The 24,567-nt window shown below is 38.5% G+C and overlaps 1 protein-coding gene across 35 annotated transcripts in view; it reads left to right on the top strand.

Moving 5' to 3' along the window:
- MACF1 (microtubule actin crosslinking factor 1) overlaps nucleotides 1-24,567 on the top strand; it is a 402,950-nt gene that overhangs the window by 341,570 nt on the left and 36,813 nt on the right. For 28 of the 35 annotated variants that reach the window (XM_055095114.2, XM_055095086.2, XM_055095084.2 and 25 more), the window contains 23 exons: nucleotides 1,919-2,078; nucleotides 2,425-2,751; nucleotides 3,704-3,788; nucleotides 4,294-4,535; nucleotides 5,169-5,375; nucleotides 7,013-7,132; nucleotides 7,527-7,634; nucleotides 8,891-9,109; nucleotides 10,036-10,239; nucleotides 12,259-12,490; nucleotides 13,762-13,988; nucleotides 15,473-15,595; nucleotides 15,694-15,795; nucleotides 16,420-16,521; nucleotides 16,615-16,788; nucleotides 16,880-17,035; nucleotides 17,181-17,378; nucleotides 17,914-18,042; nucleotides 19,128-19,301; nucleotides 21,897-22,052; nucleotides 22,157-22,363; nucleotides 22,498-22,617; nucleotides 23,059-23,228. In XM_055095114.2, coding sequence (XP_054951089.2) covers nucleotides 1,919-2,078; nucleotides 2,425-2,751; nucleotides 3,704-3,788; nucleotides 4,294-4,535; nucleotides 5,169-5,375; nucleotides 7,013-7,132; nucleotides 7,527-7,634; nucleotides 8,891-9,109; nucleotides 10,036-10,239; nucleotides 12,259-12,490; nucleotides 13,762-13,988; nucleotides 15,473-15,595; nucleotides 15,694-15,795; nucleotides 16,420-16,521; nucleotides 16,615-16,788; nucleotides 16,880-17,035; nucleotides 17,181-17,378; nucleotides 17,914-18,042; nucleotides 19,128-19,301; nucleotides 21,897-22,052; nucleotides 22,157-22,363; nucleotides 22,498-22,617; nucleotides 23,059-23,228 — 3,942 coding nt within the window. The remainder of the gene's footprint in view (nucleotides 1-1,918; nucleotides 2,079-2,424; nucleotides 2,752-3,703; nucleotides 3,789-4,293; nucleotides 4,536-5,168; nucleotides 5,376-7,012; nucleotides 7,133-7,526; nucleotides 7,635-8,890; nucleotides 9,110-10,035; nucleotides 10,240-12,258; nucleotides 12,491-13,761; nucleotides 13,989-15,472; nucleotides 15,596-15,693; nucleotides 15,796-16,419; nucleotides 16,522-16,614; nucleotides 16,789-16,879; nucleotides 17,036-17,180; nucleotides 17,379-17,913; nucleotides 18,043-19,127; nucleotides 19,302-21,896; nucleotides 22,053-22,156; nucleotides 22,364-22,497; nucleotides 22,618-23,058; nucleotides 23,229-24,567) is intronic. The other 7 variants (XM_063608601.1, XM_063608606.1, XM_063608582.1 and 4 more) reach the window with 1 other exon arrangement.

Genomic DNA, 24,567 nt, shown 5'->3' with positions numbered 1-24,567 from the left:
TCTATTTGACCCTAACCTACCTTTCTTAGCTTCTACTATTCTTCTCACTCCTTAATATTATAGCTGAAGTAAACTATATTCTGTTCTTTAATATCTTCTGACAATGTCCTAACCCTGTGTCTTATTTTATGGTGTTATAATACATCTTTCATGAAATGCTTTTGTCCAGCTCTCTCTCTTCTATAAAACTTACCTTTATTCCTCAATCATGGAATAATTTTTCCTGCCTCTTCACTGCCATAACTCTTTATCTGTACCTTGTATTATGATCATTATTTTATGTACTTACCTTCCTGGTCCATAAACTCCTTAAAGTCATGGTTTGTTTATCTAATGCATATTTTTATGACTCTTTCCTTCTACTTTACTTGTTTCCATCCTCCAAGCCTAATATAGTTTCTGGGCCAATATTTTAAATAGAAACAAATAACAAGAGTAGATATTTGATGCTTCTAAATTATTTTTAGCTCTTCTCCCTAAAAATACCTTTAATCTTATTACAATAAATTCTTCAAATTTTCAGATTCCAAAATCAAATGAGTAAGAAAGACTTAAAAATTAGAGGCAATTTTTAAAAAATGAAATTCAAATTTAATAATAATTTTTAATATTGTATGTTTTAGTTGCATTACTTGAAGATATATTTTGAAGGCTGGCATAAACAAACTAGGAAAGAAAGTTTTAGACTTAGATTGCCACTTAAAAAATATGTTTTTCTTTATATTCAAACATAATTGAATTTCCAGTAATCAAAATGCCAACTTTTTTTATTTAAACCACTTCTTATTAAAATAACTTTGTCAGGACATAACTAGCATAGGACCTGGTGTAAATTAGGTCTTCAGTAAAGGTTTGCTGAACTTAAGTGCATCATATACTCCCAGGCCTCTTCAAATGCCATATCTTAGTCTGTTTTTAGTAATTCAAAGACAACATCATGACCTTTCATTATTAATCTGCATGCTAATACAGTTCTGTGGTTGTTTTCTTGTCTGTTCCTTGTCAGGCTATCTCCAATATCCAGACTTCCTCCTCACTTTGTAATTTGCTGCTTTTATTTTATAGAGTAAAACAAACCACAGGTACTTTGGAAAGTACATCTCTTAGCACCTCTGTGGTCTCAGTGACAGTCATGTATCCCAGGAAAAGCCAAGCTTAGTTATGGATCTTATATTAAATAAGAGTTAAGATTCCAAGTGAGCTATAAAGTCTGTAGTTTTTTTGTTTGGTTTTTTTTTGGGGGGGGGGGTGCTTTTTGTGTTGGCAAATTCAGCCAGCGTGAGGTTTTTTGTTTGTTTCTTTTTTGTTTTTTTTTGCCTTAAATCTGGATTCAAAGTTATGTTCTGGGGCTTGAAATTACCAGAAGCCTGACTGGATTTTGGGGAGTTGGGGAGGGAGTTCTAGTTCATAGGCAATATACAGTCTTTACTCTTCAGATATCTTCACTCATAAATGAAGGTAGTAGTGACAGAGAGAATGAAAACAGACAACTTTTTGCCTCCTTTAAACCTTATTTTGGTCAGATGTTCAGGTGATATATATACTACATTCTGTTTTGATTTGTGTCAAATAAGGAGAACATTAGAAGATTTGATTCTACTGTTGCTACTCACCAGGTGATTGGACAAATCTTTCTTTAAGCCTTCTGAGTGAACTTTCTCTTTTATAATAGGGGGATAATTATTCTTTTATAATGGGGGATAATTATTCTGTCCACCTTACAAGGTTATGACAGAATGAGAATAAGGTTAATGGTGTGAAATCCTTTAAAACATCGAAATGCTACATAACGCGTGTTCTGTTTACTATTGGTATTTAAACTATACCTGGAAAAGACTATTCTTTTACTGAGTATAGTACTATTACCAGTTTTAATGTGACTTTTTTCCTGAGCAGCTTGTTCTATATATTTGTGTAGGCAAAAACAGCTGGAAGACATCCTGGTTCTGGCCAAACAGTTCCATGAGACAGCTGAGCCTATTTCTGACTTCTTATCTGTCACAGAGAAAAAGCTTGCTAACTCAGAACCTGTTGGCACTCAGACTGCCAAAATACAGCAGCAGATCATTCGGCACAAGGTAGGGAGTGGTTACAGTAAATGAAAACAGAAAACTGGAATTAGAAATCCTAGAAATGAGTAAACTGCCTGCAGCATTCTAGAGGATGTGTGTTTTGTGGGTTTAACTTAAAATATGGTCAGATTATTAATTGGAAAAGTCACATTCTTGAAATACAAATAGAAATTGACTGATAGGCTACCACCGGAATAAACAGCTTTTGTTCCCAATTTTTATATTATTTTTGCCTTTCAGTCGGTGAGTTTTTAAATTGTTTAATTTGTTGTATCATTTGTTATTCATCATTTTGTGTTTACTTTTCATTTATTTTGTTTCTGTTATTCATTTTTTCCATCTGGATTTCCAGGCTCTGGAAGAAGACATAGAAAACCATGCAACAGATGTGCACCAGGCAGTCAAAATTGGGCAGTCCCTCTCCTCCCTGACATCTCCTGCAGAACAGGGTGTGCTGTCAGAAAAGATAGACTCATTGCAGGCCCGATACAGTGAAATTCAAGACCGCTGTTGTCGGAAGGCAGCCCTACTTGACCAAGCTCTGTCTAATGCTAGGCTGTTTGGGGAGGATGAGGTGGAGGTGCTCAACTGGCTGGCTGAGGTTGAGGACAAGCTCAGTTCGGTGTTCATAAAGGATTTCAAACAGGATGTCCTGCACAGACAGCACGCTGACCACCTGGTATTCATGTTTCCATTTTTATTGGTTATGTTATTCTGTTATTTTGTTATTTTGATTCATGTTTCTCTTCATTTATTTTTTTTTCTTCATTACAAACACTTCAACTTTATTTTATACACAAGTGCATAGTTAGTGGACTTGATGCTGACTGCTAATCTGTTTTTGGATGAGTCCATGGAAATACTTATATTTAACAAGTTAAATCAGTAATTCTAGAAGATGGTACAGGGTATAGTCAGGGGCCATCTGAACTCCAACTCATGATTTACATTATTAGGTGATGGGTCACTAAGATTCTAAATATTTGGGCAGTTTTATGAAAGATAATATGCTTTAACAAAACCAGATCTATCTGTGTAGTGCCCAGGATTTGATCATACAGTTAAAAACTTTTAGGATATTTCTGGATTTGTTCAAATTCCAGGGATTCTGTGTCATCTTAATAGAAGAGTTTGCCTTTTTCATTTCATTTTTATGAAATCTGGGAGAGTAAAAATAGGTAATTTTTCTAATAGTCTGATTCTTTTGCTTCGTTAACTTTAAATATGAAGAGAGTTTTTAACCAGGATTCTGATTTAAGTCAGTCTGTTCTTACTGAATTTCTTCTCTTGAACTTTCTGTTTATTCCTTATTTTGGACACAGTAGACAATTTTGCTCAATTTCACTTCTGCCTTTCTTGGGTTCAGGTTTGGTACCAATAGATTGGTAAAGCTGATGTAATTCTAAGTTTTTCTCATCCAGCGCATAGGAAAGCTTGCCTATAGGTATCTGATTTAATTATTTTGAATAGTCAATGGGCTAACCAAGGAGAAGACGAGGGGATCAAATATCTGATGTTTAAATTAAACTAGTATTCATCTCTTTACTTTAAATTTGGTCTCTTAAAGGTCTCGCATTTTGTTTCGTTTGTAGTGCCACAGTTTCAGGATTAATGGTATTCTTTCCTTTCAGGCTTTAAATGAAGAAATTGTTAATAGAAAGAAGAATGTAGATCAAGCTATTAAAAATGGTCAGGCTCTTCTAAAACAAACCACAGGTACTTTGAAAAGTGTGTCTGTTAGCACCCCTACGGTCTCAAAGACAATTATGTACCCAAGGAAAGGAGTTCCCTGCCTTAGCCTCTTCTTTATGTATATATGAGAAGCTTAGTATTCACTGATTGTATTCCCTACTGTGCTCCAGAAGGTTGTTTCCTGCTAAATCTTTTGAAAACTAAAAAGTTATCTCACATCTGGTTATAGATGATGATTTCTCCTCTCCTTCAGTATCTTGAATGCCAACATGCACTGAAAGGTGCTGGAAACATCTAGAAACACTTGACGCTGAACTCAGATTTTAATAATTCAGAAGTGGCTTCTTTTATCCAGTGGAAAGTTTATTTTATTTCCCATTTGCCCTTAGTATGGGATAGGTGAAATCATTACCACAGAGAGAGAGAGAGAGCGTCTATGAAATTAAAGCTCTGATTTGAAGAAAGGGGATCAGAGACTCCTCATTCCTAGATCTCTTAAATATGAGTAATTGTGTGCTATCTTCCATAGGTGAGGAGGTGTTACTTATCCAGGAAAAACTAGATGGTATAAAGACTCGTTACGCAGACATCACAGTTACTAGCTCCAAGGCCCTCAGAACTTTAGAGCAAGCCCGGCAACTGGCCACCAAGTTCCAGTCTACTTATGAGGAACTGACCGGGTGGCTGAGGGAGGTGGAGGAGGAGCTGGCAACCAGTGGAGGACAGTCTCCCACAGGGGAACAGATACCCCAGTTTCAGCAGAGACAGAAGGTGAGCTGTTATTTTACCATAAAAAGAAAAAAAGGCTTCCTCTTTGTCAGAATCCTTAAGCTTTATCAACCTTTACCTTAAATATAAACTAAAAATATGTGCCCCCTTTCTTGTTTACTCATGGACAGTAAGATTTGACATAAAGACATATATGTTACACATATGTTATGAAGAAGAAAGAAGTTGAATCAAGTTTACTTTGTAACATTTTAACCTCTATTATTTATTCTCTAAAGAGTGCTTCATGGTTTTATTTGATTTCTCTGCAGGATCTAGTATAGTTCTAGATGCATAGAAATATTGTATAGGTACTTGTTAGGTTAAATACTGAGCCTTTGGTTAAAGCATTATTTATCATTTCTGTTGAAGTAAGGAGATGAAAGAAGTATTAGTTGTTTTACCCAGAGACAATGTGGCTCAAAAAGTCTTACAGACAGTTCTAAGCAAGCAACAATGAAGTCTAAAGTCAGGCTTCAGAATGATTGAAAAATCTGAGATGAGAAAAAAATAACTGAAGGAAGGAGGTCAGAGTCCTGCTGGGATGTGTGGTAGAGATAGCAATTTCCACCCAGCACAGTTGCTGATGTGCTTTATTTAGCAAGGTATGGCCTGAAAACTCTTTTCCCTCCTTAGGAATTAAAGAAGGAGGTCATGGAGCACAGGCTGGTGTTGGACACAGTGAATGAGGTGAGCCGTGCTCTCTTAGAGCTGGTGCCCTGGAGAGCCAGAGAAGGGCTGGATAAACTTGTGTCCGATGCTAACGAGCAGTACAAACTAGTCAGTGACACTATTGGACAAAGGGTGGATGAAATTGATGCTGCTATTCAGAGATCACAACAGGTAATGTTTATAATACCTCTGCATTAATATTTTAGACAGTATTGATGTGTGAGATACAGTACTATGACCCACATAAATACAGACTCAGAAATAAGAATGGGCTCAAGCTAAATCTGGTGGAATAAATATGTTTCATTGATGGGAAATGATTGGGTAGAAGTTTGTGAGGATGGATCCAGAATTTGACCAAAATACTTGACCCCTTTGAGTAGAGAAGTACTTGGAGAAGAGTCTACATGAGGCCTTTTCTTAGCTAATGCCCTGCTAAGAAGGCTGATGGTGATGGGAGTAGATAATATCTAGATTCAAAAGGTCCAAATGCACCACAATCTTAGTTTGACATAATTAACTCTTTTAGCATTAGATGGAAGAGGGGGAAGGAATCAAGAACTATAATTACTATCAAATATGCAAACCAAAATAGCAGAGCTATCTAAAATAGAACCTTCTCAGTAAACACAGGTGTCATATTTCCCTTGATCTTTTTTCCTTCCTACTTTCTGGAAAAAAATCATTTGTTCTTTTGTGTAGCTGGATACACACCTCTTAATGTGCCGTAGTACAAAAAATAAGTTAATATAACTCCTTAGGATCATAGTGATGAACGTATGCTTTTTGAACCACACAAATTTGCTTTGAGTCCAGGTATATCCCCAGTGTGTCTTTAGAGTTATCCCTTATCTTGGCCAGATATTTCAATATGAAATGTATTGTGCTTGGGAGAAGCGTATTTTTAAATGTAAGTGTATATTGGCCAAGTTGAAGAGGAAGAGATAAAAGACTGGAGAGGTCAGGCATAGGAGACTGGGCTCACACCTGTAGTCCCAGCACTTCGGGAGGCTAAGGCAGGAGAATCCCTTGAGGCCAAGAGTTCAAGACCAGCCTGGGCAACATAACAAGACACCATCTCTACAGAAATATTTAAAAATTAGCCGATCATGGTGGCAATTGCCTGTGTAGTCCTAGCTATTAGAGAGGCTGAGGTGAAAGGATCACTCGCGCCTAGGAGTTAGAGGCTGCAGTGAGCTATGATTGTGCTACTGCACTCCAGCCTGGGCAACAGAATCAGACCCTGTCTCTGAGGGGGCAGGGAAGGATGGAGGATTGGGGAGCCCTCATGAAACTAACAGTCACGTAGAACATGTTCTTGGTTTTCGTTATTACATAATCATTTAAAAATGTGTTGTTCTTTTGGGGTCTTATGCTGCTTCAGCTAAGCGGGCACTTCCGAGTTAACTTGACTCAGCTGTCTACTGCCATATTAGGTTTATATTTAAACATCTGACTAAACCTACTACTGTTTCATGTCTGGGTAGGAAAGAGCAATGGCAGGAAGAGTGTAGTCTCATAAAAACACTGATTAGGGCATATTTCTTTTGAAGGGGATTGATATCTGTTATTTCTAGCTGTAGAAACTGAGTTCTGTAACTTATTTTAAAGAAATTGAAATATGGTCAGTTTTAACTTGTTTGCATCTTGATTTGTGATTTTATGAAATTCTTCCCAGTTTTGACTCTACTTTGTGAGATATAAACTGTATTTCTGAAAATCCAGGCCTTGCTGTGTTGAATAAATTGCAGTTATGTGGAGACTTGGCTGTATATAATTTGTTTATTTTTCTTTAATACGTCTATTAGTATGAGCAAGCTGCCGATGCAGAATTAGCTTGGGTTGCTGAAACAAAACGGAAACTGATGGCTCTGGGTCCAATTCGCCTGGAACAGGACCAGACCACAGCTCAGCTTCAGGTACAGAAGGTACGTGCCCACTCTTTCCTGAGCTAATAGAATCATCAGTAACTTAGAGTGACTAGGAGAGTTTCTGACTATCCCATGTCAAGTGGAATAATTTAGTGGCATGATGGTAAATAGAAATTAATTTTCTATGTATTTGGTTGAGATGAGGAAGAATTTTTTTTTTTTGCTTTGTGAGAAAGGAAAAATAGGCCCATTAATCCATAATTAGCAATTTCCTTGATAGAAATTTTTGTAAGCTACTAAAAAGATAAGCTAGAGAAGATGTTGGATAGGCAAAGTGTCAAACTGTATAAGAACAATTTTTGATGTGGCTTTTTCATAGATTTTGTCTTAACCTTTAGTAATAACAGGAAAAGGGTCTTTTTACTTCTTAACTACAGTTTACTTTTCAAAGGCTTTCTCCATTGACATTATTCGACACAAAGATTCAATGGATGAACTCTTCAGTCACCGTAGTGAAATCTTTGGCACATGTGGGGAGGAGCAAAAAACTGTATTACAGGTGAATTACATTTATTTATTTGCCATATTGTTCCTGTTTTTATCATGGTGAATTAGAAGCACAATTGTGAAATGATGGTTTAAGGCTTTTTCCCTCCTGGACTTTTCTTATGATTGTTATTAAAGTCCAGCTTGATGTTCTGGGGAATTCAGAATCTTAACCCTGTGTCCACAAATGTTTAAAACAGCCATCCTATATAATGTGAAATATATTGCAAATCCATCTTCTTTATAACAGGGGAATTGCTACTTATCCTCACTCCACAGGGAGCAAGCTTTGAGTTACTTTTCAAGGTATTTATGGTAGATTTTTTTCAGAACCATATGCAGATATTAATTCCTTCATTATATCCTTCTAAAAGGTCATACCTAGTTTTAAAAGGATTGGTCAAGATGGTTTGTAGACAAGTTTTTTCATTTCATTTTGTTTTGTTTCATAAAGGATATGTTTAAGCACAGTTTCCTCAGAAATATTCATAAACTGACTGAGCTACTCATCCTAAACATTTGAAGCATAAATGGCAGGTTTCTGGAGACTTTTTTTTAATCAGAAGAAAAATGACAGGCAAAACTTGATAGGCAAAGATTCCATCGTAGCCCCTTAGATGTTCAGTTTTAAACTGATCCATTATAATGGTATATTGGCCAGGCACGGTGGCTCACGCCTGTAATCCCAGCACATTGGGAGGCCAAGGTGGGCAGATCACCTGAGGTCAGGAGTTCGAGACCAGCCTGGCCAACATGGAGAAACCCTGTCTCTACTAAAAATACAAAAATTAGCTGGATGTGGCAGTGGGAACCTGTAATCCCAGCTACTTGGGAAGCTGAGGCAGGAGAATCCCTTGAACCCAGGAGGCGGAGGTTACAGTGAGCTGAGATCGCGCCAGTGCACTCCAGCCTAGGTGACAGAGTGAGACTCTGTCTCAAAAACATATAGTAATAATAATGCTATATCTAAGGTTGTGTATCATTACTGAAAGGTTAATTTTGCTGTGTTTTTCTTATACTATTTTACTGCTTTTTAAACTTTTATCTTTTAAAAATTATAGAAATAAAATATATGTATGATAGGAAAATTAGAAAATTTCAGATAAGTATGAAGAAGAAAATAAAAATCACTTGTAATCTTTACTGATATTTAAAAATAATTTAGTTATGTATTCTTTTAGACTTTTTAATGTATATATACCTACTTTTTTTCTTAAGAGTTTATAATAGTAATACTTATCCTTTTTTTTTTTTTTTTTACTCACATAGGAAAAGACAGAGTCTCTAATACAGGAATATGAAGCCATTAGTCTACTCAATTCAGAGCGTTATGCCCGCCTAGAGCGGGCCCAGGTCTTAGTAAACCAGTTTTGGGAAACTTATGAAGAGCTCAGCCCCTGGATTGAGGAAACTCGGGCACTAATAGCACAGTTACCCCCTCCAGCCATTGATCATGAGCAGCTCAGGCAGCAACAAGAGGAAATGAGGGTAAGGAGCATGCCAAGTTTCATTTTATTGTTCTAAAATGGTCTCTATAATTTATTTAAAAAACAACATTTGTTAGTGTCTATAGGTGCAAGTTCTGTGTTACTAAGTTAATTCTTAATCAGGTAGAATTCCTTTCATAATATATAATCTGAATTATTTCCTTGGTTGTTTAATATCAATTGATTAAACACTAAGATTATAGAGATGTCGAGAACCTTAGAATGACAGAGCTAAAGAAAGAACTTACTAAAAATCAATGGAATTTAAAATATTTCCGGGGATAATAGGGTGTTGTTACACTCAAGGTATGGTTGGACGGTACTTTCTACTTAGTTAGGCACCAACTGGAGTGAAAGCCATGAGGTAATGTCAAAAAACATTTGCTCTGTATAGTTAATGACACTTCAAAATGTTTATTTCTGGTTTATGGCTTGTGCTTATTGCTATTCCTATAAGTGGAAGTGTATAAACTGGACGTAGTCAGCAGTAAAGTCAAGGAGTGGTTGGATTGCCAAAAATGTTGCTATTCATAGCTTATCCAGCTTGGTATCTCAGTCTGGGGAGGTAGACAATTATTAAACCATGTAGAGTAAAATAGAGTACATAGAAGTACTTATGATTACAGAAGAGTGTGGAGTAGACTTGTATGACACAGGTGGTAGGGGAAGAGAAGAGAGGATGTTTCCAGGAAGGCTGCTAGGGTGATGAGACATCAGAACTGACTTTCAAAAATTAAATTGGGTAATGTCAGAACCTAAGACTTAGGTGTTTTTCTGTTCCCACACAAATGGTGAGATGCTGGGCCTTGCTGGTTTTTAACAATTTTGTTTGTTCCTCTTAAAGTTGATGTTAGCTCTGATCAAAGTATCTAAATAAGTAAACTGGTATAAAAGTACTCATTATGGTTTAATTCTTTTTTTACCTAGCAATTAAGGGAATCTATTGCTGAACACAAACCTCATATTGACAAACTACTAAAGATAGGCCCACAACTAAAGGAATTAAACCCTGAGGAAGGGGAAATGGTGGAAGAAAAATACCAGAAAGCAGAAAACATGTATGCCCAAATAAAGGAGGAGGTGCGCCAGCGAGCCCTGGCTCTGGATGAAGCCGTGTCCCAGTCCACACAGGTATGTGTGTGTCTGACACTCATAACCTTGAATTGTCTACTGTTCTAAACAAGAGGTCTCTGTATCAGGTATGTCTCTGTGCTCAGGAATGTCCAGACCAGCATGTTAATACGTGATCGGTAGATAGAACAGAAAGCTTAGCCTATCTCCATTTTTATTCCAAGGAACATTGGCATACTGACATTCTAAGGAGAGTGAAATGAGTCTTGGCTGGTATATATTGTCTGTTGATGGTTTCTCTGAAAACTTTATGTTGTGATGATCCTTTAGCAGATGATTTTGGATAAATTTACCTTGCAGATTCAAAAGCAGTGACTGCCTCAAAAAAGTACTTATTGAACCTGTTACTTTTTTGCTTTAGAGCAACAGCACATTAGTTTTCTTAAGCAACCAGCTAACTCATAGTTTAAGATGCTTGAGTAAGGAGTAGTAAGAGCCAAAGAGAAGCATAAACCAGCAGAGGGATTTAAAGCATGTAACTACATACTTTCAACTAATATATTACTCTTAGTGGTACTGTTGTCATGTCTGGGTATTTTATTCCTATGTTTAGTCAGTATTCTTGGTTAATATTTGTACTTACTCAAGTTTCTCCCCCCACCTTCCGTCCCATCTCTCACTCACATTGTGGAATGTGTTACTTTGTGTTGTTGCTGCCTGCTCCTGTCTTCCCCACATCGTCACATTTCATTGTTGTGTTGACTGCGCCCACCATTACAGATTACAGAGGTAAGGTACCCATCCCCATTGGGACTAGGGTGTTCTTATAATGCTGAAAATTGAGGTCATTACCTGTAAGGGAATTTCCCTTAACTTTAGTGGAATAAATTTAATTAGTGCAGTTTATTATGCCAATTTCATTTGGGGTGAAACCTAGAAGTGAGAGAGTGATGGGAAGTAATGTTGTTAAGGAATCCCACCATGTTTTTTCTATAGGACACTTGAAATTGATAAGCCTTTCTTTAACTAAAACCAGAGTTGGTTTGAGATAGATTTTTCTTAGGAGGCATGCTTATCTGTTTTGCTCTTTTCTCTCCTCTCTGCATCAAATTTTAATGAGAACTTTTCAGTTGTAGTCATGTTATTCAAAGTAACAGAAAAGTGGGAAGGTAATAATTCTTCAAGAATAAGGTTAGATTTGGTCTTCCTTAATTACCTTTCATTATTCCAACATTTTTTCTCTCTTATTGTTCCATAAGGTGGGTCGTTAAACTGCATGCCATGTTACTTTTAAACTACAAGTCGTGTAGCATATTAAGTTTCCCATCCATTTACACAGCTGGTGGAGGGCATCTAACTTGTTGGTCTAGTCTGTTGCATGCAACTGTCATCTCAGATGTTGACATACTGACTCTCAGCAGTTTCATAGTCTTGTCCCTTTTTTGTTACATTAGTTGGAATAGGAGAAATATTGTGGCAGCACTAAAGATTTGAATTGGTTTCTAGTATATTCATATATTTAGATTCTTAAAATAAATATTGGCTTTTTTTTTTTCTAATGGGCCAGCTCTGTATATGCCCAAAACAGTTTTGTTGTTGTTGTTGTTTTCTTTTTCTTTTTCTTTTTCTTTTAGACAGAGTCTTACTCTGTCGCCCAGGCTGGAGTGCAGTGGTGCTATCTCAGCTCACTGCAACCTCTGCCTCTCGGGTTCAAGTGATTGTCATGCCTCAGCCTCCCTAGTAGCTGGGACTACGGGCGCGCGCCACCACGCCCGGCTAATTTTTTGTATTTTTAGTAGGGACGGCATTTCACCATGTTGGCCAGGCTGGTCTTGAACTCCTGACCTCAGGTGATCCACACACCTCAGCCTCCCAAAGTGCTGGGATTACAGGTGTGAGCCACCGCCCCTGGCCCAAAACAGTTTCTTAACCAAACTCAACACTTAATAGCCATTGGGCTAGACTGAGCACAGGTTATCCTAAACAGTAGTAGGATAATATCTTGTCCTTATTCCCTAACACTTCTCCAAGAAGAGTGATGAGGTATGCTGTGATGGTAATGTTCCAACATTTGTTTAGTTTCATGATAAAATTGAGCCTATGTTGGAGACACTGGAGAATCTTTCCTCTCGCCTGCGTATGCCACCACTGATCCCTGCTGAAGTAGACAAGATCAGAGAGTGCATCAGTGACAATAAGAGTGCCACCGTGGAGCTAGAAAAACTGCAGCCATCCTTTGAGGCCTTGAAGCGCCGTGGAGAGGAGCTCATTGGACGATCTCAGGGAGCAGACAAGGATCTGGCTGCAAAAGGTGCTTGATGATTGTCATTATTTTTAAAAATCAACAGAATAAATTCTAGGCTGTGGTTATCTTCAGCATCCCACCAGATTTATTTATTTCTTTGAATGTAAAGGCAGTCCCCAGTAATGAGTATTCCAGAAAGTCACTGGAAAATCATTTGGAATTCAGAACACATTTCCCCATTGAAACAAGGTTACAATTGGTAGTTAGATTCCCAGGCCAGGAAACAAAAGCTCCTTTAACCCCTAACGTGAGTAAACTACAGTATCAATAGTGGGTAGAACATAGCTACCTTTTGTAACACTTTCCATGGGAAACATACAAGTTTAACACAGAACACTGGAAACAAGAGTTCTCATCTTAGCCCTTTTGTAAGTTAGGGGTTTTGTATCTTAGCACTACCTTTATAGTAGATGATAGCTCATTTCTGGATTACTTCTGTGATCCCTGTATGTGGGAGACCAATGTAAGAGGAAAACGCTAGTATATAAATAATAGGCCGGAGCCACCCGCAGTGGCTCATGCCTATAATCCCAGCACTTTGGGAGGCTGAGGTGGGCAGATCACTTGAGGCCAGCAGTTCAAGACCAGCCTGGCCAACATAGTGAAATTTTGTAAAAATACAAGAATTAGCTGGGCGTGGTGGCATGCGCCTGTAATCCCAGCTACTCAGGAGGCTGAGGCAGGAGAATCACTTGAACCTGGGAGGCAGAGGTTGCAGTGAGCCAAGATCACACCACTGCACTCCAGCCTGGGTGACAGAGTGAAATTCCCTCTCTCTAAAAAAAAATAAATAAATAAATAATAGGCCGGGTGTGGTGGCTCATGCTGATAATCCAAGCACTTTGGGAGGCCAAGGCGGGTGGATACCTGAGGTCAGGAGTTCGAGACCAGCCTGGCCAACACGGTGAAACCCCGACTCTACCAAAAATACAAAAATTAGCTGGGCATGGTGGCACATGCCTGTTATCCTAGCTACTTGGGAGGCTGAGGCAGGAGAATCTCTGGAACCTGGGAGGCAGAGGTTGCAGTGAGCCAAGATTGCGCCACTGCACTCCAGCGTGGGCAACAAGAGCGAGACTCTGTCTCCAAAAAAAAAAAAAAAGAAAAAGAAATAATAGTAAAACTAAAATAGAAAATTATCCTTTAGTTATAAATGCTTAGCATTTTTTTAAAAAATAGTTTCATTGAAAAGGTCAGAGTTACATGGAATTTCTGAATAGACCAATTTCAGGCTCTTCGGGAAGTCCTATTCATATCTCTTTTTTTAACCTCCTCAGAAATCCAGGATAAATTGGATCAAATGGTATTCTTCTGGGAGGACATCAAAGCTCGGGCTGAAGAGCGAGAAATCAAATTTCTTGATGTCCTTGAATTAGCAGAGAAGTTCTGGTATGACATGGCAGCTCTCCTGACCACCATCAAAGACACCCAGGATATTGTCCATGACTTGGAAAGCCCAGGCATTGATCCTTCCATCATCAAACAACAGGTTGAAGCTGCTGAGGTAAGAAGGAAACAAAACCCTTTTTCTTAGGTGTCTGTCCTCTAGAAAAAGCACTTTATCAAATCAAAGTGAGGTATGTTAACTGCTTAGCCAGGCTGAGTACCTTAAAGGTTTTTGTTTTTGTTTTTGTTTTTTGCTCTTGTCCCCAAGGCTGGAGTGCAATGGCATGATCTTGACTCACTGCAACCTCCGCCTTCCAGGTTCAAGTGGTTCTCCTGCCTCAGCCTCTTGAATAGCTGGGATTACAGGCATGTGCCACCATGCCTGGCTAATTTTTGTATTTTTAGTAGAGACAGGGTTTCCCCATGTTGACCAGAGTGGTTCTGAACTCCTGACCTCAGGTGATCCACCCACCTTGGCCTCCCAAAGTGCTGGGATTACAGGCATGAGCCACCACTCCAGGCCTAAAGTTTCTTTTTAAGTGAGACATTCTCCAATTGAAAAAAACCTGCTCATTATATTACATTTCTTAAATGTAGAAAAATAGATGGTAGAAAATAAAAATCAATTTTGGACTCATTATCTAGAGATAACAGTTGTTACTTTGACATACTTTTTTCTAGTTTTTGGTGCTATTTTTCTTTTCTTTTCTTTTTTTTTTTTTTTTTTTTTGGAGACAGGGTCTCACTGGGTCACCCAGGCTGGATTGCAGTGGCATGATCTTGGTTCACTGCAACATCCACCTCCCAGGCTCAAGCAATCCAGCCACCTCAGCTTCCCTAGTAGCTGTGTCATATGCCACCATGCCTGGCTAATTTTTTTATGTTTTATAGAGATGGGGTTTCACCATGTTGCCCAGGCTTGTCCAGAACTCCTGGGCTCAAGCAATCCTCCAGCCTCGGCCTCCCAAAGTCCTGGGATTACAGGCGTGAGACACTGCACCTGGCCCAGGAGTCTCTTTTTTACCAACAACATTTCTTACCTCATATTGTCCATTTAGCATAAGCCAAGCCTATCTTGATATTATTTCTCTAATTTCTTACTTTTATTTCAGCTATTTTTTCATAGAGAAATTCTTTCCCTCCCCACCTTGGGTCAATACCAATACATGAGCCAATTTTTAGGATCTGGCACAGAGTTTTTTCAAGATCATAGACCTCAGCACTTCTGTTATACTCTATTGTCAGCACTTAAATTTGTGACTTGTACTGTGTTATTTTACCCTTGATATGTTTCTCTGTAATAGACTTCTAGCTGTTGATTATAATTTCTTTGGAGGCAGGAAGGGGTGAACCTTTGGTAAATTATTGAACCTCACCATACCTTTTCTATACTATTTTATATATACATATACCTATATGTAATATATATTTTGTATATATGAAAAATAACCATGTAGAGTCTGAAGCTTTAGTGTCCACATAAGTGAAATTGACAGTTATGTTGAGCATCTGCTATTGATGGGGTATAAATCACATTTGCAAAGTTTGGTAAGTTCTGTTCTGTTTTCTATTTTGGCTTATATTCTGTTCGTTTACATGTAGACTATTAAGGAAGAGACAGATGGTCTGCATGAAGAGCTGGAGTTTATTCGGATCCTTGGAGCAGATTTGATTTTTGCCTGTGGAGAAACTGAGAAGCCTGAAGTGAGGAAGAGCATTGATGAGGTGTGGAGAAATGGATGAGGCACTCAGTTAGAACATTAGTGGGCACAGACTGAAGAGTGGTATTGATTGAAGAATCTGATTGAATGTTTTTCCCCTAGATGAATAATGCTTGGGAGAACTTAAACAAAACATGGAAAGAGAGGCTAGAAAAACTTGAGGATGCTATGCAAGCTGCTGTGCAGTATCAGGACACTCTTCAGGTGAGAGGCCAGGAGGTGACCACCAAGGAAATACAGGTTCTGTTTTTTGCCATTTTTGTCATTTTTGGAATTAAGCACAAAAGTGGATCACCTTCACAGGACTGCAGACCTAAGATGGTGGTGTTTCCACAAATTTAGCCAAAGTTCCCCACTTGCAGTGAAAAAAGTAGCGACATCTGTCTGAATTCTTACTCTTCCTGCCATGTTTATCATTGCTTGCTCATCATAGATTCATCCAGCTACGTTGTGAAGCTGGCCTTACTGTGAAAGTCATTGCTTGCCAGAGGTTCCAAACCCAGGTTATCTTCAAGCACAGTTTGGCACAGTTGCTTCAGAACATCATGAGCTTGCTAGCTGGGATTGAAAAATCTTCACTTTTATTCAAATTTAGTATTTCCAAATTGTAGTTTATTTTGAACATTATCTTGATAATGTTGGCTCCATTATTAAATCACCATATTATTAATAAAGATCATTATTCTTTATCTGTGCCCCTTACCTAAAATCACAAACAGCACAAGGTGCTTTGATTGATTTATGTCTTCTTATGTTAGCAGAGATAATGCTAATTCTCTCCCAAATTCTTCTGGTTGTTTTTGACTGTTTACTTGTCTTTTGTTCTAGGCTATGTTTGACTGGCTAGATAACACTGTGATTAAACTCTGCACCATGCCCCCTGTTGGCACTGACCTCAATACTGTTAAAGATCAGTTAAATGAAATGAAGGTTTGTATCTGGGTATAGCTTTTGAAGAAGAATTGTTTTATTTTAGTTTTTAAAGGCTTGATTTGATGTTAACATTGAGTGTGTCTTTGACAGGAGTTCAAAGTAGAAGTTTACCAACAGCAAATTGAGATGGAGAAGCTTAATCACCAGGGTGAACTGATGTTAAAGAAAGCTACTGATGAGACGGACAGAGACATTATACGAGAACCACTGACAGAACTCAAACACCTCTGGGAGAACCTGGGTGAGAAAATTGCCCACCGACAGGTAAGGCAGGTGGTAGATGACATCAGTGAACTACTCTCCGTTCTTTTCTAATTTCCTATTGAATGTTCCCTTTCTGTCTTTTCCTGAGTAGCACAAACTAGAAGGGGCTCTGTTGGCCCTTGGTCAGTTCCAGCATGCCTTAGAGGAACTAATGAGTTGGCTGACTCATACTGAAGAGTTGTTAGATGCTCAGAGACCAATAAGTGGAGACCCAAAAGTCATTGAAGTTGAGCTCGCAAAGCACCATGTAAGTATTTTCATTTTTTCATCTCTAACCCTATTGATTTGAGACCAGATGCTGCCACCAGCAGCCTTTGAATGTTGTGTATATCTTAGAGAACCAAGTTAGATGATATCCATAGAGATAAATTATGTTGTTCAACATGTTTTAGGTCCTAAAAAATGATGTTTTGGCTCATCAAGCCACAGTGGAAACAGTCAACAAAGCTGGCAATGAGCTTCTTGAATCCAGTGCTGGAGATGATGCCAGCAGCTTAAGGAGCCGTTTGGAAACCATGAACCAATGCTGGGAGTCAGTGTTACAGAAAACAGAGGAGAGGGAGCAGCAGCTTCAGTCAACTCTGCAGCAGGTACATGTGACATCCAAGTAAGGTAGGAAGAGCTATACAGATAACAGAAAGCCTATCTAAGTCAGAGAGAAGAGATCAATTTGAAAAGCAAAGAATCCCTTATGTCTTGAGGGGAAGGTTAATACTGTGCTGTAACTTATCTGGAAAGAGCAGCTTTTGATTGGGTAGTTCTTTTCTGAATTCATTTCTAGCTCAGTCTCTTTATTCACATTCAAAGTTAGCAGATCTTCACTATAACAGATTCCCTTTTTTTCTTGGATCAAGTCAGGTCTCTCCCTATTCAACAGTACCTTAATCATATAGTCAATTCATCTGATCGTATCAGGCATTTATAATATGTTACAGTGAGGTCTGAAGGATTCTGCTAGATTCTAGCAATAATATTGGCCCCATGCTAATCTAGCAACAGAACAGCTTTGCCAGAGAGCAGCCGAAAATTCCTTCCTCAAGATAAACTCCTCATATCATTTGGAAAGTTGACTTTTAAAGCTGAGAAATGACTACTGACATGGTTGATATATCTTTTTCTCAAAAGGCCCAGGGCTTCCACAGTGAAATTGAAGATTTCCTCTTGGAACTTACTAGAATGGAGAGCCAGCTTTCTGCATCTAAGCCCACAGGAGGACTTCCTGAAACTGCTAGGGAACAGCTTGATACACATATGGTAATAGCAATTTTTTGAAATTGAGCATAAGCATCCCATATTCACTAGCTCCTTTCCAAGTTCACAGTCATAATTAATATGTATCTGGAAATCTACGAAGTAGTGCATTTTTATCAAACATATAGTATAACCTTTGGGGATTGCTGCCTGTTACAGGCTTCCAATACCTTACAGTAGGCAGCAGTAGTGACAGGGAAGGTTAGCTGGAAATTTTGAGTTAATCAGCTTTACTGGCACACATATATTGACTTGAAGATGACAGCATCAAGAAGACAAATATACAACACAGATGTGTTTTCACTTAAGAAGGAAACTACTCAAGGGGGGTTTAGGGAAATCAAATAGTTACCGACAGTATTTCAAGAATGCATGCTAGAACAAAAAGCAACATAATTTCTAGGCAAATTTTTCATGAAAAGGGGAAATAGATTATTGGAGTCTTTTGAGGGATCTCTAATCCTTAAAAAATGTTTTTCTTGGCCGAGCGCAGTGGCTCACGCCTGTAATCCCAGCACTTTGGGAGGCCGAGGTGGGTGGATCCTGAGGTCAGGAGATCAAGACCATCCTGGCTAACACGGTGAAACCTCGTCTCTACTAAAAATACAAAAAATTAGCCGGGCGTGGTGGTGGGCGCCTGTAGTCCCAGCTACTCAGGAGGCTGAGGCAGGAGAATGGTGTGAACCCGGGAGGCGGAGCTTGCCGTAAGCCGAGATCACTGCCACTGCACTCCAGCCTGGGTGACAGAGTGAGACTCCATCTCAAAAAAAAAAAGTTTTTCTTCTATGGGTGATAAAATTATTTTAATATTTTAATTTGTCACTTGTTATTTAGTAAAATATGTTAATATTTACATTTTAATACAAATGAATTCTAAGTAATCGGTATTTAGTTATTACAATTAATTTTATTATTAAGTATAGTGGGTTTCATTCCCTTATGGCTCAGCACATGAACTGAATCCAAAAGAATGGCTTGTAATCAAGATGAGCCCTTCCTGGACTTTCCCAGACTCTGCTACAGAATCTATATGTAGGTGTCTTCCAGAGAATTCGTAGAATTGATATCTTTCCTGCCTTTTCTTGTAGGAACTCTATTCCCAGCTGAAAGCCAAGGAAGAGACTTATAATCAACTACTTGACAAGGGCAGACTCATGCTTCTAAGCCGTGACGACTCTGGGTCTGGCTCCAAGACAGAACAGAGTGTAGCACTTTTAGAGCAGAAGTGGCATGTGGTCAGCAGTAAGATGGAAGAAAGAAAGGTACAGTGTATGATCCCCATGTTTGAGTAATTTGCTGAGTGATTGCATGTATAATAATTGCCATCTTATTTATATGAAGATTTTTTGAAGACCAGGGTATTGTAACAGAAGTTGCAGAACTGATTCCATCTGTGTTGAGTTGCATTGATGGTATAAGTTTCTGTTGTTATTTGCTTTTATAATTATTCATTCCTTACCTGTTAAGACATTACTGCCATTATCGCTTCGTGATGGGCTTTATGTCCTATATTAATCACCAATTTGTGTTCTACTTAAAAACAAGGTTTTGCTGGAGTTGGTATCTTGGGGTTGAGAGATTGGGGACAGGGCATGTAGGGACTGACTAATAATTCTCCACAAGGAATTTGGTTCCTAACGTAAATGTAGTGTGCAAGGAAATTTACTAGAAATCAGGAGAGAAGTAAATTATATGACCTCTTCCCACTCATCCTCAAAAATCAAATTCTCTTCTCTACAAAATAATGAAAGATGATTAGGGATCAAGGTGTTTGCCCAAAAAGATTATTTTTTATTAGTACAGAGTTTCACTGTATTTTTTGCTGCTCAGATCAAGTATGAAATATATATATACACAAACCTGTTGACCACATTCACTCAATGAATAGTTATTGAGCAAGTGTGTGCCAAGTCCTGTGCCTGATTTATGGTGGAAACACTAAAGACGACCCTATCTTTGGAAAATTAATGAACAGAAGGGCATAAAACACATGAACATCTTGAGAGAAGCATTAATTTCCTAAAAACCTTCTAGCATGGGATTGGGTAATTTGATTATATTAAGAATGGCTAAAGGACCTAAGTGTATGCTAATTCTTGGACAGAGCCAGACCTGGTGGCTCACGCCTGTAATTCCAGCACTTGGGAGGCTGATGCAGGAGGATTGCTTAACACCAGGAGTTTGAGACCAGCCTGGGCAATATAGCAAGACCCCATCTCTACAAAAATACCTAAAAATTAGCCAGGTGTAGTGGCACACGCCTGTAGTCCTAGCTACTTGGGAGGCTGAAGTAGGAGGCTCACTTGAGCCTGGAGGGTTGAGGCTGCAGTGAGCAGTGATGGTGCCCCTGCATTCTAGCCTGGGTGACATCAATAACCTATCTCCAAAAAAAAAAGAAAACAGTCCTTGGACAGGCTGTCATCCATAGATCCTGCAGAAGGCAAAGCTAAGATTAAATAAACTGAGACAGATTCCAGCTCATAACCAAGAAATCTTCAGAGAGTTTTCTTAATAGTTGAGCAAAATACCTTAAGACATAGTTGCCCATTATCAGAAATGGTCAGGCAAAAGCTGAGTGTCAAGGATAGTTTATTATTTTGCAGAAACATTACCTTCAGGATCAGTAAAATCATTTGTTAAATGTGTGTGGTGCTGTAGTAAGAAAATATAAAGAATATGTAGATATAAAGAATATAAAGATATAAATTAGATATAAAAGTATATCTTTTATATCTATAAAGTAGATATAAAAAATATAAAGAATATGTGGATAGAATGATGTGGAAAGAATTCCTACCATCTAGGAACTTGTAATATATTAATTTCTAAACATTTCTATATATATTCGAAGTGGATTTCATTTTTCCACCTGATTTGTTTAGATTGGGTTTGTACATTTTTATAACATTTATTGTAATTTTTTTTTTTTTTGGTGGGGGGTGGTTACAAAAATAACCTGAAAGCGCAAAGAGGAAAATAGAAATTACAACCCAGTCAGGTAGAATTAACAACAGTTAACGTTTTTAGTGTACATCTTGGAGTTTTTTCTGTGAATATTTTGGAAATATTCATTTTTGTCAGCCTGTCATTTTTACTTTGCCTGCCTAGTAGGTGGGCCAGAGGCAGAAGTCATTACCAAAAGGTTAGTGTAGGTCTCTGAGGATGGAGCTTATGAACTCTGTGGGATTGAAGTGTACTTGTGAGGAGTAGCCTTTTCCCTGAATGAGCTCTTGTTGTTGCCATTCTTAGGTAAATGAAAGTGTCTGAAAATCTACATCTAGTGTTGTCAGATTTTTGCCTAGAATGTCTTGGCTTCTTTCGTTACCTCTTCTTCTTATAGCATAAGCATAATTTTTAGACTCATATTTTCATATGCCATATTTTCTGAAAACATGTATTTAAACAAAGAGTACTACATTGAACATCATCTTCATAGTAAATTGCTTTTCATTTAGCTGTTTTTATACCACAAAAAGTACATTAAAGGAAACTGAAACATTACCCAAAGCAGGTTGTAGATCCTGCAGCTGTCACCACTAAAGGGTCTGTTCACTTACAGTTATTGAATAGTCTTATTCCTGTTCAAGGAAGTGGAGAGTAGCAGAGAAAGGAACTTAGCTGCTTATTGTGCTCTATTTCCTTTTCCATGTACACAGTTCTTGCCCATTGGTTTCAGACACTAACATTAAAATGTCCCCTTCTTTACAAATAAAGCATGTTTGGAGGTTGATTAAATGAGGCTTCCTTTTTAGAGGTCATTTCATTTGTTGTACAATTCATGCCTTTGTCGCTGAGCCTATAATTCCTGAAATTGGCGCTTTTTCTTTGTGTGTGTGTGTGTTTTACTTGAAATTCAGTCAAAGCTGGAAGAGGCCCTCAACTTGGCAACAGAATTCCAGAATTCCCTACAAGAATTTATCAACTGGCTCACTCTAGCAGAGCAGAGTTTAAACATCGCTTCTCCACCAAGCCTGATTCTAAATACTGTCCTTTCCCAGATAGAAGAGCACAAGGTAAGTATGATATTATGATGCTGCATTCTTTTTGGAAGCACTAATTGAAAGAAATGCCCCTTTATCTTATCTTAAGCTAAAAAAGAGCACTATTGTTCCCTCAGGTTTTTGCTAATGAAGTAAATGCTCATCGAGACCAGATCATTGAGCTGGATCAAACTGGGAATCAATTAAAGTTCCTTAGCCAAAAGCAGGATGTTGTTCTGATCAAGAATTTGTTGGTGAGCGTGCAGTCTCGATGGGAGAAGGTTGTCCAGCGATCTATTGAAAGAGGGCGATCACTAGATGATGCCAGGAAGCGGGCAAAACAAGTAAGTTGGGGAAGAAAGATACTAATTCACTGAAGAATCTTGGGCTGCATGTATTGAGTCTCTGGGATGATTCTCAAACGTGCTGTATAGTGTGTATATTCATTCCTGTTAACTTATTTCTTATGTAATTTTAGTTCCATGAAGCTTGGAAAAAACTGATTGACTGGCTAGAAGATGCAGAGAGTCACCTGGACTCAGAACTAGAGATATCCAATGACCCAGACAAAATTAAACTTCAGCTTTCTAAGCATAAGGTAAAGCAGTTAATTGCTGTTAGGTCCCGAGCCATAGTATTCGCTAAAGCTTGTATCTTGCCAAAAATAAAAATCAGAGCTAGTAAAAAGAAAACCAATTGGTTAATGTTTAAAAGTCAAAATGATGAAGCCAGGGTTCCATTTTATATCTAGATGGTCTAATCATGATATTTGCTCATTTAAATAACAGTTTAAGCAAAGTAGTTATGGGAGTAACTAGTTAAAACTGTAGGCTTTCACAAATTGTCAGGCACTTCTATATATGGTATAAACAAAAAATTATAAATTTCTTAAGGATAAGCTATGGTTAATTTTAGTTCAAAAAAAGTGGTGATATTCATACTTTATTTGGTTTCTAGCCTGAAAACTCAAATTCTTTTGTTCCAAATCAAGATGTCGTCTGACTTTTAACACTTTTTTCTTTTCTTTCTGGAAACATAGGAGTTTCAGAAGACTCTTGGTGGCAAGCAGCCTGTGTATGATACCACAATTAGAACTGGCAGAGCACTGAAAGAAAAGACTTTGCTTCCCGAAGATACTCAGAAACTTGACAATTTCCTAGGAGAAGTCAGAGACAAATGGGATACTGTTTGTGGCAAGTCTGTGGAGCGGTGAGCATGAATGTCCCCTTCAGGGGTCTAACCGGGATCCCAAAAGCAAGAGGTTCTTACCAGATTCTATAAAATGGTGATAAAGCTAATGCATCAGTAAGAGGTTTTGTACCATCTTAACACCACCAGTTAGTTCAAAGACTGTTATAATTTAAATAAAATGTGTAAAAATTCTCATTTTAAACTTGAACCTTATTGTATTAAAGAGAGGCCTATAAAATCAAACCAACAATAATAGATCAGTAACTCAAAAGTATTTGTAAATCATCAATTTGTAATACCAACAGCTGTCTTATTGACTGCTCTTGGACACTCCAAAGCCTCTACATGCATTACCTCATTTAACCATAATGATACCTGACCTTTGCTGGGCAATTAGTACTGAATATGTACCAAACAGTAGCTGATAATCATTTAATCCTCATAACCACTGAGGTCAGTACCATTTTTATTCCATTTTACAGATGAGAAAATGACCATAAAGAGGTTCTTAGCTCCCCTAAGGTCACTCAGCTACCCTATTGGCAGAGCTGAGGTTTAAACCATGGCAGTTTGGTTCTAAAAGTTGTACTTTTATCTATTTGTACCCACTATGCCATGCTAAATATTACAATATTGCTACCCTATTTGTACTTTTTTTTGTTTGTTTGTTTGAGACGGAGTCTCACTCTGTCACCCAGGCTGGAGTGCAGTGGCGCGATCTCGGCTCACTGCAAGCTCCGCCTCCCAGGTTCACGCCATTCTCCTGCCTCAGCCTCCCGAGTAGCTGGGACTACAGGCACCCGCCACCACGCCTGGCTAGTTTTTTGTATTTTTAGTAGAGAAGGGATTTCCCTGTGTTAGCCAGGATGGTCTCAATTTCCTGACCTCGTGATCCACCCGCCTCAGCCTCCCAAAGTGCTGGGATTACAGGCGTGAGCCACCGCGCCTGGCATTTTTTTTTTTTGTCATGTTGAGACAGGGTCTAGCTCTCTGGCCCAGGCTGGAGTGCAGAACTTACTGCAGCCTCCAACTCCTGGGCTCAAGGGATCCTCCCACCTCAGCCTCTCGAGTAGCTCAGACTATAGGCATGTGCCACCATACCTGGTTAATGTTTTTTGTTTTTGTTTTTGAGATGGAATCTCCCTCTGTCGTCCAGGCTGGAGTGCAGTGGCACTGTCTCGGGTCACTGCAACCTCCATCTCCCCGGTTCAAGCAATTCTTCTTCCTCAGCCTCCCGAGTAGCTGGGACTACAGGTGCACACCACCATGCCCAGCTAATTTTTTTTAATATTTTTATTAGAGACGGGGTTTCACCATATTGGCCAGGCTGGTCTGGAACTCCTGACCTCATGATCCA

Source organism: Pan paniscus, chromosome 1 (assembly GCF_029289425.2).
Source record: "Pan paniscus chromosome 1, NHGRI_mPanPan1-v2.0_pri, whole genome shotgun sequence".
Classification (NCBI taxonomy): Eukaryota; Metazoa; Chordata; class Mammalia; order Primates; family Hominidae; genus Pan; species Pan paniscus.
The sequence above is the reverse complement of the archived record's forward strand: the minus strand, read 5'-3'. Positions and strand labels throughout refer to the sequence as shown.